At 44.6% G+C, this 15,465-nt stretch overlaps 1 protein-coding gene across 2 annotated transcripts in view; it reads left to right on the top strand.

Annotated features, from left to right (window-relative positions):
- Positions 1 to 15,465, top strand: part of LOC138582809 (serine/threonine-protein kinase SBK1-like) — a 155,125-nt gene that overhangs the window by 25,795 nt on the left and 113,865 nt on the right. For both annotated transcript variants that reach the window (XM_069654465.1, XM_069654464.1), the window contains exon 2: positions 3,366 to 3,589. In XM_069654465.1, the coding sequence (XP_069510566.1) occupies positions 3,418 to 3,589 (172 nt within the window). In that variant the 5' untranslated portion in view covers positions 3,366 to 3,417. The remainder of the gene's footprint in view (positions 1 to 3,365; positions 3,590 to 15,465) is intronic.

Raw genomic sequence — 15,465 nt, 5'->3', positions numbered from 1 at the left:
CAGTCTATTGTTAACCCCCCCTTGGTGGCTCAGCATGTCTACATAAGCCCCACTGATTGAAGAGGACTACCATTGCCCTGGCCTTTGCTTCCTCCTTGGTCATGCATGCTCAGGCAATCCCAAGCGAGAGGACGTGGCTGTCCTGGGTATATGCACACTGCAGAACCAAAGGGGACTCTATGTGCTTGAGTGCTCAGTTCCTGAGGATGGTGGTGCCCTGCTGCACTTCTCTTCTTCGATCCCTTTCTTCCCAGTATAGGGATCCCTCTGACATATGTTGGTGGCTGCTTGTCTGAAGCTCAGTTGTCTGATTTCATTGATTTCTCAGTGTCCACCATAGCCTGGTAACTTAATTGTGTTACGGGTTGCCAATTGATGTGTGGTGTTTCTTAGTGGCTATGTAACAGCAGATGGGTTGTGTCAGGCTTTTTCACCAGCCTCTATGGTACCGTAGCCTTCCCTTCTTAGGGAAGCCTTACAGCTTCAGCTGCCCCTGTTCACCTATTGGTAGTAGTGAACATGCAGTAGTCACAGTGCTCTTTCATGGAGTATGGCGGTTCACGATATGGCTAACAAGTTATTGAATAGAAGCAATGTCCAGACAATAGTAGATCTTAATGTATTTTAGGAACGTTAGATGGCCTTTGCGTTTATAAGATCATGGAAAGGTGATGTAAAATGGAGAGAACCCAAGTCTCTGTATTTAGGTTTACGTGAGTCATTAACCATCACCTGGAAAAACCAAAGTCTATAAACAATCCTGATAAACTCTAACATTCCCAATGCAGGGTGTTCAATTCAACTGTGGTATTGGGCTGGCACAGGAATTAAGATTATAGCCGAACACTGGCTAATTGCTCTAGTTGGAGTTGACACTGATGCTGAGCTTGGTTGCAACAGGTACCATGGCGAGTCACACAATTATGGTTTTGGATACAGCTATCATTTGAGATGCAAGCCTCTTGTGGGTCAGTTTCCCTTGCTTCCTCTGTGAGAGCCAAATGCTCTTAAGAAAGAAAGGAGCATACAAAACCCAGTTTGTACCACAAGTAACACAGAAATGTTGACAATGCCTCATGGTCAGGACCCTTCAGTGGTTAGCAGGTGCACACTTTCATATGTTTGTAGCATGTGTCTATTCTGACCTGTCAACAGCTTATGTTTAGGGATCAAAGACTGGTGTTGTCCTAGGCTTTGTTAGAGAATATAAACAGGTCCTGCTAGGCCTTGGAGATGATGAGTGTGCGCAAAGTGTGATCAAAGTTATTGCACTTTGATGCATGTGTAACCCCAGGGCTTTTTGTGGAAACAGCATGTCGTTTCTTTCTATGTAGGTGGTCAGTAATGGGAAGATGCTACCTGGGAACTGAGGGGTTAAGCTTCAGATTAGAAGTGTCTGGTTTGATGCCATGCTGATTTGTGTGGCTCAACACTTCTGTGTCAAGGATCTGGCAGTAGGTGGCAGCATGGTGTCAGGGAAGAAAGAAGGGAGTACGTGTACCACCGTGAAGGCATGACTGGCAGTTAACTGAACCAATAAGTGTGAACACTTGTCACAGAGTAGGGCAGCAGGGGCAGTCTGTAAGCAGAAGGTGTGAGGTGGAAAAAGGTAATAGACTTTTTCAGGTGAGTGATGCTGTGAGTGAACAGAGTCCCTAATTTAGAGATGCCCCACTTAACATTTCCCCAGCCTCCCCTTCCCTAGATGAAATGGGAGAACCCTAACACATAACGACAGGAACATTGCCTTTATGTTGATTAAGACATAATGACAGAGGTCCCTAAGCAGGGGCTGTCTCATGTGTTTCTGGCATGGGTGAAGCAACAGGGACATGTATTGGACATCATTATAGATTGATGAATAAATGGAGTGATGAGAGACTGACAAGTAAAACAGAAAGTATTTAAAAAGTAAATCTATCATTGTTTGGGAGAAACGTATATGGGTGGCAGTCACCCCGTAACCAGGAGAGTTACAATACCACCCATGGTAAAATAATGAAGAATGAGTGAAGGTGAAGTGAAGTGTGGAAGAGTTTAGTGGCAGCTGGTCACTTGCCTTTAAAGCACAGCCATGCGTTTGCACTACAGAATGTATGTGCAAGGGGAGAGTTGTCCCACCAGGAGCTAACGACGAAACCTAAGTAGGCCTTTGGTGAGGGGAGGAGGAGTTTTCCCTCGTAAGCTGTAGAGGGCTCTATGGGCTCAATGGATTGGCCTGCCCTCAGGGAACCCAAGCCTTAAGACTCTAGTTACAACAGAATCCCTGCAGATTGTGTCAGGTCCCAGGTGATTATACTGGAGGCACATGTGGTACAAAGGACACCGAACATCTTGAACAATATGAACCTCATTGGGTGAAGGGTTGATTTATTGTAGAACAACATACATCCTAGATAATGTGAAGGTTGATACATCGACATGACCTTACAAATGTGCTATTATGTCGAGGATCCGGTTTGATTATAGCAATCATCACTGCTTAGTGGGGCATTCGCTCAGGCCTCAGCAAGGGCTCAGGGCCATTACCAGCCGGTATGCCCCCCACCCCGTGTGGGTGATTGCTTTTCACACACTGTGGTTCAATCAGGGTGAAATCATTTTGTTATTTTTGTTTCTTTGAGACCAGATCCGCACATATTGTGCAAGCCCCATCTCCCATAATAAATACAAAATGATGGCCGTAGCCATAGTAAATAGAGAAGGCGCTTAGTAGCTTTTTTCTTTATGGTGGTCATCACGCGTGGGCCGGAGCAGAAAGCTCCATTCCAGCAGGTAAGTGGGGGGGGGGGTGCAAGGTTTGGGAAGTGTGCAGGATTTCTTGAAGGAATTAGAGGAGAGTGGGGGGGCGTGGGGATGCAACAGGGCGTGGCTCCCCGATGCCTCCCTACAATCAAGATGGTGGCACTGGCAGAAGGGCCTCGGGTGACTGGAAACCGCAGGTGGTGTCTTCTTGCCTGCGTTTCCAGCCACCTGATTGGCTGAGCGCCCTTCCCCGGGTGTGAACATAATTACGTTACCTGCGGACTGGCTATCCTCTCTGTTATTCCCTATTTTGTAAGATGTTTCTGTTTGACATCCTGTTCAAAATACAAAAATATAAACATTACATAGCATATATAATTGTGTTAAGCTATGTCCTGTTGTTGTATGTTCATTCATTGTCAAAAGTGATCCCTTGAGTAAGCATCTCTTAGCAACACAATATTTGACAATGTTTAACAGTTATCCGAAATGTTGTCCACTTAGAAAGCAAATATTGTGCTTACCAAACTTGTATACTAAAGCTATTAACACCTAACAGTTACACCGCACTTACCTTGGTGATCTTTTGAAACTTCATTGTCTGTTTTTCTTTTCTGTAGGCAAGCATTGAAGGAATCTGTCTTCACCAATCGTCTGGCGTAGCCTATTACAATGAACTTTTCCTCGCTACAACCCAGAGGACCCATGGATGTTCTGAATGAGCTGCAGTCGCTTACAGCGAAACATATGGAAAAACTCGAAATTAATAAGTACTATGAAGTGATACGAGAACTTGGCAAGGGAACCTATGGCAGGGTGGACCTGGTTATCCACAAGACAAGAGGTACGGAGCGCAGGTGCCATGGAGCGGGATGTGTGTAATGCTACAAAAAGGGAATCCCTCTGGGGAGGTCTATAAAGGGCACGAGGGTCTGCTCACAGTGGCACACATTAAGTCGCCTGATACTGTGTGCTTTCACATATTCGTTTACACTTCTGCTACAAAAAAATAAATTACACAACTGTGATGTTCTTAAGGTACTCTACAGGCATGGCCATCTCCTCCCAGCAATGCCCAAATAAGTGTTTTTCCTTTTTTATGTGTGTTTTAGCTCATCATATAAACCTTTCACAAAACTTGAAAAATAACGAATTACAAATCTCATAAGTTAACAACAGTAAATATAAGACAAAGAGATAGTAGGGAACAACAGCCAAAAATATAAATAAAATCAACTATTGCCTTGAAAACATTATCAACCACTTGTAAAAAAAAATAAAAAAAAATAAAAAGGTATGTGGACTAATTCCAAGTTATATTCTTTCTGTAAAAGACATGGCATGCTGACATTTCAAGGTCGTGTGTAAATGTGTAGATAAATTCAGCGTGTGTTAGGGATTTAGTGATCAGTCATGCAACTCTTACCACTGACACATTAATCAGATGTAAAGCTCGTTGTTCATCCTTATGTTCCCAGCATGCCCCTTGTTATGCAAAGTAGACAGATCCCTCATTCGTTTTATTTTTGCCCGTCCCTGTTCTCACTGCATTTCTTTCTGATCAACACACACGCTGAGTTAAACAATCACTTTTCACACACAACCTTCATGTGCAAATGCACATGGGATGCACTTTTTTTTTACCATTTCACAAATTAGGATTTTCCCATCAGAAAAGTAAAGCCTAGACATGAAGCATTTTTCAATATTACAAGCATGCATGTGCTTACATTAAGCTCAGAGTTCCCACCAAGCATGACACAGACTGTGCAGAAGCGCCAGTAGTGCAGGGACATCTCAATGTGCAAGTGCATGAAGAAGCCGATGAAATGATATGCATAGCCACAGAAGGGTGTCAGAGAAAATAACACGGTACGCCAAATGTGCACACCTTGTTTCCCAGAGGTGAAAAAGAAAGCTCTGAAGTGTTCCGTCAAGATATCAGTGCAGAAATTTTGACAGGCTCGGACTGGCCTATAGGGCAATAGGCCCATGGCCGAACCAAAAGTGCAAAATGCTGGTGTGGGCCAGTTATTTTGGTGTAAGTGAGCTACTTTGTTTTTTACCAACATGGGCCAGTTTGATGAGTTACTTCACTGTGGGCTAGCAGGTTTGACCAGTGTTACTGAATAAAAATTCTTTAAAATGAACAATTTGCATCGCATTTTATCAAAAAACTCTGCCCTTGGCTTCTAATCAAACAGTGTCAACAAAGGTATGAATAGCCATTTACAACTGTGGGCCCCTTTTTCATTGGTGCCCAAGCCAATTTTATGACCCAGTCCGACCTTCTATTTTGACAGAAGTTGCCCAGTGCTTAGCAGGCAAATGGCAACCCCTGCTTTTATCATGCTGCTTTAACTGCATTCAGTAGCACCACTCAGCACTACCACGACAAAGCATGACACACCATGCATGACAGTTATGCATACTAGTTACCATTACATTAATTAGTGATGGCTATGGATTTTAAATACAAGATACCAGCAGCACATCTATACCTACATGTCTCAACTTGTTTGTATGTATTATACAGTCCAAAAAAGTCTGAGTTAGCATAAATGTTAAACTACCTCAAATGTAAGCTCTAAAGCACACCCACAAAGGAAAGGCTGTGCTGGAAATTCTGAGCCACGACTCCTTTTCACTGTTAGGGTGTTGGATATTTAGGACAGACGCAAGAACAGCAGTGATTGCAATAGCAGTGTTTGTTAACATGCCTGCACTGCCCCACTATGAGGGATGCTGCTGCTTCCCACCCACGCATATACGCTCTACCTTACGCACTATTCCACTGTAAGAATGACCAGTCCAAGGTTCCAAACACCTTCTCCACCTGTTTTTACTCCACTGAAGCATCTGTGCCCACATAGGGTTTGCAAATGTAAACGCCTGATTTCACCAGGGGAGTGGAGGTACATGGGCTGCAACAGGTGCTATCTTGCCTTCTGCTTGTTATCCACACTACAAACACTAGAGCCACAGAGTCTCAGTGGAACTATGAGAAGGCAGGTTGGCTCTTTCCAATACTCATTTCCTTAAGATGAGCCTTCACCACCTGCTTGCATGTCATACATGCACCACACCATTTGACAAGATCACATGTAGAGATTGTAAGTTATGTTACCTCCAACGAGGAGACAGAGGGTGTCTCACGAGATGCCAGGTGTTAGCGTTGAGGCTTAAATTCCTCATTCCAGCTCTCCTTCATGTGTGCCCAGTTGGCAGACAGTTTAGATTCCTTGAAAGGATGATTCTCCGACCCAATGAAAGTAGGCAATTGGCCTTAACATGCAACTCTAGTGCACTCAACTGTAGAAGAGCTTGCCCTCTACAAATCCTGGGCATCCTTGGTCCTGTAACACTCTTTCAGCTCTGAGAACATAGATGATAACATGCATGAATTGATAGAGTCATAAGGATCACTTTCTTATTCCCTGTGCCTTAAATGCATTTTATGCTGTTATGGAGCCAAACTGTGACAGGATGGGGGTCAAGGGGCCTAGTGTGTACAAGGCAAGCAGAGTCTGCTGAAGGTGCGGAGCGTGACAGATGAGGAATAACGTGTGGTGGGTGCACATGCAATCAGTTGTGGCTAGAGCAGCAGAGAGCCCATTACACAGCGAGGAGCCAGAACCACCATTCTTAGCAGAATTGCTATACTTTTACTGGACAACGCCAGAACATATTTACAGGTCTACAGTTCTATCACTATTTGGAAATCCCAGCAGAGGGCCAAGGATGATCCCCCCCGAATGAGTGTGTAATGCTCTGGCTGCTGTGTTGCATCTGTTGTGGTACACAAACAGCACTTGTCACATTATCTCCCATGCTTAACATGACCTGCATCCATCCAACCACACACGTGTTGCCAATAAATTGGCAACACGTATTAGAAGGTTGTGACTTAATCTTACGCCAAAAGAAATACATTAAAATGGCCTCCCATGACAAATTTATCCAGACTCAAAATAATAGAGGAAGAACGAACTGGAAAAAACAAGAAACCCCCGGATGAAAAACATAGTAATTTTGAAAGTTAAAGGTAGGAGCATGTCACTTAGAGGCACAATGCACAATCCCAAAAAACAATTAGGCTTTGCAAACTTTCCCCACAAACCATTCGAGTACATTGCCAGAAGCAGCAGTGCAATCTCCATGCAATAAATAAAAATGCAAAGGCTATGCCCCTTCACACTGGCACTCAAAAGCTCCAGCCGCAGAAAAGCAAACTTAACTTAACAAACTGAATAGGGGTTCTACTGCTAAAAGCAGAGAACGTTTCCCCCGCACACTATGCAAGTACAGTGCCAGCAGTAGCAGTGCAAGCTTCATTCAATCAGAAAATTGCAAATGCATTACCCCTTCACACTGGCACTCAACAGCTAGCTTAACTTAGCAAACCGAATATGGGTTCTACTGCGAGAAGCAGTGCTAGCTTCCCTCACAGATCATGCAAGTACAGAACAGGTAGCATCGGTGCCTGCAGCATGCAATCAGAAAGTAATAGCAGCACAGGCACAGGCCCCATCCCTTCACACTAGCACTCAACAGCTACAGCACCAGTAAAGCAAGCTTAACTTAGCAAACCGAATAGGGGTTCTACTGCGTGAAGAAGTGCTAGCTTCCCTCACAGACCATGCAAGTACAGTACAGGTAGCAGCAGTGCCTGCAGCATGCAATAAGAAAGTAATAGCAGCACAGGCACAGACCCCATCCCTTCACACTAGCACTCAACAGATAAAGCACCAGTAAAGCAAGCTTAACTTGGACAAACTGAACAGGGCCCCTACTGACAGAAGCAGTGCAAGCTTCTCTCATACACCATACAAGTACAGTGCAGGCCACAGCAGTGCAAGCTTCATACAATCAGAAAATAAGAATACAGGCAGTATCTATTCACATTCTCACTCAATGGATCCAGCACCAAAAAAGCAAAGTACACCTAGAAATACTGAATTGGGGCACTACTGACAGAAGCAGTGCACGCTTCCCTCACACACCATATAAGTACAGTGCAGGCCACAATAGTGCAAGCATCACACAGTCAGAAAATAAGAACCGAGGTCGTATCTCTTCACATTCACACTCAAGGGATCCATCACCAGAAAAGCAGAGTTCAGTTAGACAATCTGAATGGGGGTTCTAATGCTAGAAGCAGTGCAAGCTTCCCTCGAGCATCATACAAGTACAGTACAGGTAGCAGCAGTCCATGCAGCATGCAATAGGAACATTATAACAGCACAGGCCGTAGCTCTTAACATTAACACTCAATAGCTACAGAACCTGTAAAGCAAGCGTAACTTAGACAAGCTGAACAGGGGCATTACTGGCAGAAGCAAGGGTCCCTCACCCACCATTCAAGGACAGTGCAGGCAGCAGCAGTGCAAACGTCATACAATCAGAAAAAAAGAACAGAGGTGGTATCTCTTCACATTCACACTCAACAGATCCAGCACCAAAACATCAAGCTTACCCTAGACACATTGAACTAGGTGAATACTGGCAGAAGCAGCGCACGATTTCCCTCGCATAAAAATGCATGCCTTCACAGGCACTAGCAATGCAAGCCTCACACGCCCACATGGAACAGGTGCAGCATGTTCAAAACATGTGCACGCTTCTCTTGCACAGGACAGATGCAATGCACATAGCAGCATTTACATATTCCCTCACATATAGAACACACTGCATGGACAGCCATGCTGCAAACATGTGTCACTCATAAAACAGGTATAGCTTGCAAGGTAGCAGCGGCGCGGGCTCCCTTGAAGGCAACATAGTCCGGAGCAGAACAAGATGCGCCCATGATCAACACGTAGAACATGCGCAGCAGTGGCAGAGATGCGTCCTTCAGAGATAAGTGACGCAGCGTCGCTCTCACTCACGCACGCGCACACAGGCACTAGCCGCTGCCTGGGTGGCAAAAGCTCAACCTTGGGCAATGGAAATGGAAAGGAGACGTGCAAATAAGAAGGTTTGAGACAGCATCTGAAACCCAAACCTGTCCCTTGTGTTATTCTCCAACGCGAGAAGGAGGACCGCTGGGACATGGAGCAGAGGCAGAAAGGACACCCACAATGTCTATATACACGTTCTTTTAGACTGCTTAAACCTCAGTCTTGTTGTCCGAAAGGACCTCCCTGTGGCGAAAATGCAGTGTAACAACCTAAGAAATGCCGAAAGCACTGGTGCTTACTGACATGAGAAAGCTAGCTTGAGGAAGAGATGAACGCCTCCAACAGCAGGATGCTAGCATCGCAGAAAGGGGCACCCAGCACCATGCCCCCCTTTCCCCAAGAACGACATTATGTTTTTCTTAACACTGATAGCTGTAGTGATCAGGTTGATTTGCATACGAGTCCTCTGTTCGTTTGTGGGCAATGTGTGTATCACCAGAGTAGTGTTGCATGCAAAGTCTCATTTGCCAATGATTTTCAAGAGTCGGGTAATTTAGGTGTTGAAGAGTAAACTGGCCATCTGGAACCCTGTGCTACCCGCAGGTGATATCATGGCTCGTGTGGATAGTTGAAATGAGGCAGGTGCATTGATTCCATCCTGTGGGAAAGCAAGCGTGTCATACAGTAAAGCACGGTTCTTTGCATTCCTATTTTCATCGGTCTTTTTAGAAAGATTTTCTGGCTGATGGTGTCAAAGGAAGACAAAATATACTGTAGGATAAGGATACTTGGTGCGTTGGTGCCAGTGATGTTGTTTAAAGTGCTGCACAGGGATAAGAGGGTCGTTTTTCATTTACCTCAATGGTATGATTCCATCTTGTGTCCATCATGTGTCTGATGCATGATGTTGTTGTAATATATTAATGTTTTTGCTAGACGAGTTCAAGCTACTCCTCACTGATGATGCCCAACAAGGCCGGAACATGTCTGTGGATGCTTGTGGTCTTGTGCAGAAAGGATGTGACCCAGCAGTTCGTTGGGGTGGGACCAAGCCTTATTTTCATGTGGTATTTACCGTTCTGTAATGGCTTAGCAGGCTGAAAAACGGTGGTCTGGGGGGTTTCCAAGAGGCGTGCCCCTGATTATGATTTATTCAAAACCTTTCAATCATCAACCTTTGACTTTACAGTAGCTTACAGAGTCATCAGAATTAGCTGTCAGCTTTTTATCATATGCTTGACATAATCAGATTTGAATGCTTGCAGAATAGCTCTGCTTCTACGTATAAAACGTAGATGTAAGCATGTCCTGGTTGGAGTCTTATGGCTTTACAGATGTTAGGTGGGTACTGGTCCTCTGATGACCTTACTGGAATGCCGAGTTTAACATGGTAAAACATTGCAGTATGTTCAATGGGTGAAAAGCTTCCAGCGTGTGCAGTAATAGCTGAGGTTCAATGTTGTCACTGAGTCTTGGGAGTCTGTCCTTTTTTCAGATGGTCTTAAATCTATAAAGTTGTGTTAGTGAAGTTGATATGATGTCATATGGCATTTATAGTGCACCTATACACAAGTGTTTCAAGGTGTGACTAGGCCTGGGAGGGGAAACCTAGGAGAGACAGAGACAACGATCCTTCGAGGCCAAGTGACATTGAGACCGCGCAAGTGCAGGGAATTAATATTAGAGTTATTATTACTATTATTAGTAGTAGTATTGATAATAATATTATTATTATCATATTTATTAAGTGCAGACCAAGCTTCTGGAAGCAAGTCATTGACAAAAAGTTATGGCAGTGGTATTGTTCTCCTTTTTCAGGATTATGGCAAATCGGAACCTTTCCTTTTAAGGAATACTTCGGAGCTCTTCATTTTAGGTCAGTGGTCTTCAAACTTTTTTGGCCTGGGCCCCCCCTGAGCAAAGTTTGGGCAGGCCGGGCCCCCCAAAAGTGCCAGGTGGACAGTATGTAGAAATCGCTATGAACCTTTGCGTGCCGTCACCGCACCCTACTCCCAGTACAGACCCTGGGCACTCCCCACCCTACTCCCACCACTATTCCAGTGCTGCCACCCATCCTGCTCCCACCACAGTGCCATAACACAAGCATACACACATCCATACACATTTAAATAAAAAATAAATCGCCATAAACGTACCTTCTGCAGAGGCCTGCGCGTGGTTGCTAAAATGCCCCGCTCCAGGTTGCTCTGCCCGTATGTGCGAGGAGGCGCAGGAGCACCCCCTCGCACATACATACATGCAGTGCCCCAGCCAGCCTTTCCAATGAGCTATGCAAGGCTGGCGAAGCAAAACACGCCCAGCGTTGCATGGCTCAGTGATCATGGGAGGCTGGGGAAATGAACTGTCAAAGGCAAATAGTGTTTCCCTTTGACAGTTCAGCCAGCCCAGGAGCACTCCCTCAGCTGGAAAAAGCAGCTGAGGGACTGCTCAGTGTTTCACTGGGCTGGCTCCTCGGCTCCTCCATAATGGGTGAGGTGGCCTGTGGGTGGACGCCCCCTCACCCATTATGGATGAGCCGGTAGGCTTGGACTGGCCTATAGGGCAATAGGGCGATGACTGTACCAAAAATGCAAAATGCTACTGTGGGCCATTCAAAATGGGCCACTTTTCTGGTCAATGTGGGTCAGTTTGAGGAGTTACTTTAGTATGCAGCTAGTAGTTTTGACCATTGTTGCTGAATAAATATTCTTTAAATATCACAATTTGTTTACATTTGAACAAAAAACAACCTCTTGAGCACTATTCAAACAGTGTGTGACTAGAGGACTGAATATCCATTTGCAACTGCTGGACATTTTTTTCATTGGTGCCTAAGATCGTTTTATGGTCCAGTCTGACCATGTGAGCTGCCCCTTCCCATTTCTTCCAATCTAAAAAATAAATAAATAAATAAATATATATATATATATATATATATATATATATATATATTTTACATTTCATGCTGGGCTCTGGCGTCCCCCCTGGGATGCGGCCGTGCCCCCCTTGGGGGGGCGCGCCCCACAGTTTGAAGACCTCTGTTTTAGGTAATGGGCATTTCTGGATTCTACCTTCTCAGCATTGGGTCCAGAGATGTTGGTAGTGAGCAGATTGCAGAGATGTTTTCGACCAGAACACCTACATAAGCAATCATTACAGAGAAAGCAGTTTCGTGAGTGGGTACATTACAGTGGGTGGTAATCAATTCGAGAGCCTACCAGCTTACAATAGTGGTACGGTGGAACAGGATCCTGACATGGTAAAGATGAACAAGGAACAGATAGGAGTATGGCTCGAGGTAGTCAATGTACACACTTTCATGGTGGAGTTAGTGAGCGTTGACTGTGAGAGGTTAATCTGCAGGGATAGTGCATGAGTCCCTCAAACGGAGAGAAGACGGAGCTTGAAGGTGACCTTGACTGCACAGGATGATTCTGATGTCATTTTTATTTCTGGGGGTAGGGCCTGCAATTTTGGGGGCAAGCAGGGGGATGGAGCATCAGCAAGAGGATGCACAGGGTTCACAAGAGATGGAAGGATTGAAAAAGGTGCTGGTGCAGAGGGTGCAAGTGGGGTAAATTCAGAGCTAGAGATATGCATCCAAGGGGTGGGCAAGCCCCTGGTTTAATGACAGCTAGAAGTCATTTGAAATGGGACTGGTGTTGCAAAGAGAATCTGTCACCATGAAGATGGTAGGGTGAGATGGGAGAATAGCAGAGGAGTTCCTACAGAGTTAGAGTTGCTCTAGAAGGAGATGGACTTTAGAGATTTAAGTTGTTTGAGCTTGGAAGCAGTAGTAGATTGGGCAATACACTGGAGGAGTTTAAGGTCATTGTCCAAGCTGGGACCCAACTGTGACTCTTGGGGAGAAGGGCAGGAGGTCAGGTGGAAATGAAATGGGCAAGGGAAAGCATTCTGACCATGGAGGTTGAGGCATTAAGAATGAGAGAGCATGGCACCCTCCAGTGATGGTTGGAGACAATACAGATGTGGATCTTAGAAGAGGTTGCATGAGCATCTGAAGGAAGAGATGAGCCTGTCATGGAAATACGTGTAGAGGGTAAATGGTAGTGGGCTAAGGACAGAGTCTGGTGGACTCCTCATGAAGATGGATGCACGGGAAGATCTCCATGTTGCAGGAAACGGAAAATAAGCAATCAGCGATGTAGTTGTCCATCAAGTTGAGAGAAGTGTCTGCAATCCCACATTAGAAAGGTGTGATATGAAGAGAGCTGTTTTTGCAGCGCCATAGTCTGTAGAAAGCATAAGGATGGGTGAGAATTTGCACAGATGGGCAGTATAGAAATACTTGGAACACGACCTAAAACAACTTGCATGGAGTTATGGCTGTGGAATTCAGACTGTAGTGTGTCAAACAGCCTGTTAAACTCTAAGCATATAGTGATCGTGTTGAGGTCCATGAGCTTCAGGCTTTTGGAAAAGAGTGAGTGAAGAGAGATGAGACAAAAGGTCGGAGTTGTTAGGTTCAGACTAGAACATCTTTGGAAGTTGGCTTAGAAGATCCCAGTTTAGTGGGGGACATTGAAAAGCAAAGGGAGATGGGTGAAGTTATGGCTGTTTTAGTTGTCTTTTTTGAGTTTATTGAGGATAATTCTGTTCACTCGACTAGTGCTTTCTGAGGGGCATTGAAAGGGCATCATCTGGGCGAGATTGTCAATGTTTTGGGTTATCCATTCATAAAGAAGACATACTCACTCATATGGGATTCCTGGGTACAATGGAGGGGTTATGTGCAATTGTCTCTTAACATGGGTGTACTTAGGCTATGTGGAAACAGTTGTGAGAAGCATGGGATACCAAGGTGGCCAACAGAGGGTTGTGGGATGGGGCATTGTCACTATGGTCAACATATTGCATTTACTGTGTGCCCTTCTGATTTAGTGGGTCCTCCCATTAATTGCTTGATGTAGAGGGCATCAATGGTTGCTGATAGACTTCTGGCAGCATTGCTTTCCTTTTCCTCCGAGCCACAAGTTGATATCTCTAAGGAATATAAAGACTGCAAGGTATTCAAATAATTCCACATGTTTTGTCTTCAAACAAAAGGGTTTGTAGGATGGTGATCTAGTTTAGGATTTGTAGTTGTATTTAATTCTAAGAACATGGATATAAGGTTTCATCAGACACGATTTACAATAGCAAATTTACAGATGGTGGATGCATTCCGTGGAAGGGTGCTTGTACAATAGCACAAAGATTAAAACAATTGATGATCCCGTTCTTTCAGGATGTGAACAAAGTGGCCATAGACCAGGGATAAAACAAAAACAAGTGACTTACAATGGAAACCTTAACATAGTGGGGCGAGTGCAATATTACACAGCACTGGAGGGAGTGATGGTGTCGAATAGGGGGAATGGTGGTTGGAGCTTCACCTACTCAAAATATAGTAGGTGAAGTTTAATTTGACCTTTCAAGAGATCTAGAGTGTTCCTGGTTTTGATTGTGATGGGCATTGGTGTTTCCAATGGAGCCTGGTGGGTTGAGAGAAAGAGCAGTAGCAAGAGGAGGAATGAGGGTACATGGAACAGTGAGGCTGAGTGCAGAAGAGGAGTCGAGGAAACGAAACAGTGAGTAGACAGAGTTACAGTCATCAAGGTACTGAGGATAAAGACCATTCTTAGCGTTAGAGAAAAGGAGAGGAAACTTTAAAAGGGAGTGATTGTGCATTAAGAGCCAACCAGCATGCTGTCAGTAGGGCAGGCTACTGATAGGCTGTATACACTGTGGGTAGTGAAATTGTGGTCTCTGTATAGAGGGAAAAAGTTGTAGAGCAGAGGGCAAAGGAATAGACACAAGTATAAATCGAGTTTGATGAGCATGAGGGTCAAGGTTAGAGTTTCTATAAAGTACGGAGTTGGAAATTGACTCAATTTCCAAATGTTGACAAGCTCAATACAAGCAGCAGACATGGTAGTAATAATGTATTGTTGCAGTTGGAGGATACTTTCAAAGAGCACGATAAGTAAGGAACTTGGGAAAGGGAGCAAGAAGGCCAGGAAGGAGATGGAAGAGGGTGTAGTAGGGATTGGATTGGAAGCTTGGAGAAAGGTAACTTCATTTCCAAAGAGTTCAGGAAGGCAGCAGAGAGATATACATTTTAAGATTGACAAGAAACAGCTGGTAATCCATTCAGGGATGGCTACAGTGAAGGAGGGAAAGGAGAAAAAGAGTTCAGTGTCATCAGTAAAGGGGAAATATCGAAAGTCAAAGGATGAGAAGAGTCTACCTAATGCCAAGATATAGAGGGCGAAGAGCAGTGATTCAAGGACTGATCCTTGGGTATGCCCACTGGGAGAATGGTGGTGTCAGATGTTTGTGGATTCTCAGACATTTTAAAGGAAGGAGCACCCTTCTAAGCAGGAGGCAATTTAGGCTAGAGCAGATTTGAGAAATCCAAGTCCTGGAGAGTGTGGAGGACAAAGTAGTGTTTAATAGTGTTAAAAGTGGCAGCCGTGTTTTTTAAGAATGAGCATAAAAGAGAGTGTAGAATGGTGAACAGGAGAGAGAAAGAATTCCAGATGGAAGTGGATTTCCAAGGCCTTTATCCTCAAGGTACCTCTCTTCACTTTGAACATTGCATCCAGATTCTGTGCACGTACAAACTGATGTGCAATTACGAGGGACCCTAAGATACTGGTCGTATGGCAGGTAATTTCTCAGAGTGGCCGGATGGTGGCTTGTATAGTCGAGCAAGGTGTTCCTGTCAGTGCATTTTTTTAACACGGTACACTGAAGTGTGTTGCTCATTTTCCTGAATAGTCAGGTCCAGAGAATTGATCTGGTCAGTGCTCCATTT

Source organism: Ambystoma mexicanum, chromosome 3q (genome assembly GCF_040938575.1).
Source record: "Ambystoma mexicanum isolate Mex_15411 chromosome 3q, UKY_AmexF1_1, whole genome shotgun sequence".
In the NCBI taxonomy this organism is placed as follows: Eukaryota; Metazoa; Chordata; class Amphibia; order Caudata; family Ambystomatidae; genus Ambystoma; species Ambystoma mexicanum.
The sequence above is the reverse complement of the archived record's forward strand: the minus strand, read 5'-3'. Positions and strand labels throughout refer to the sequence as shown.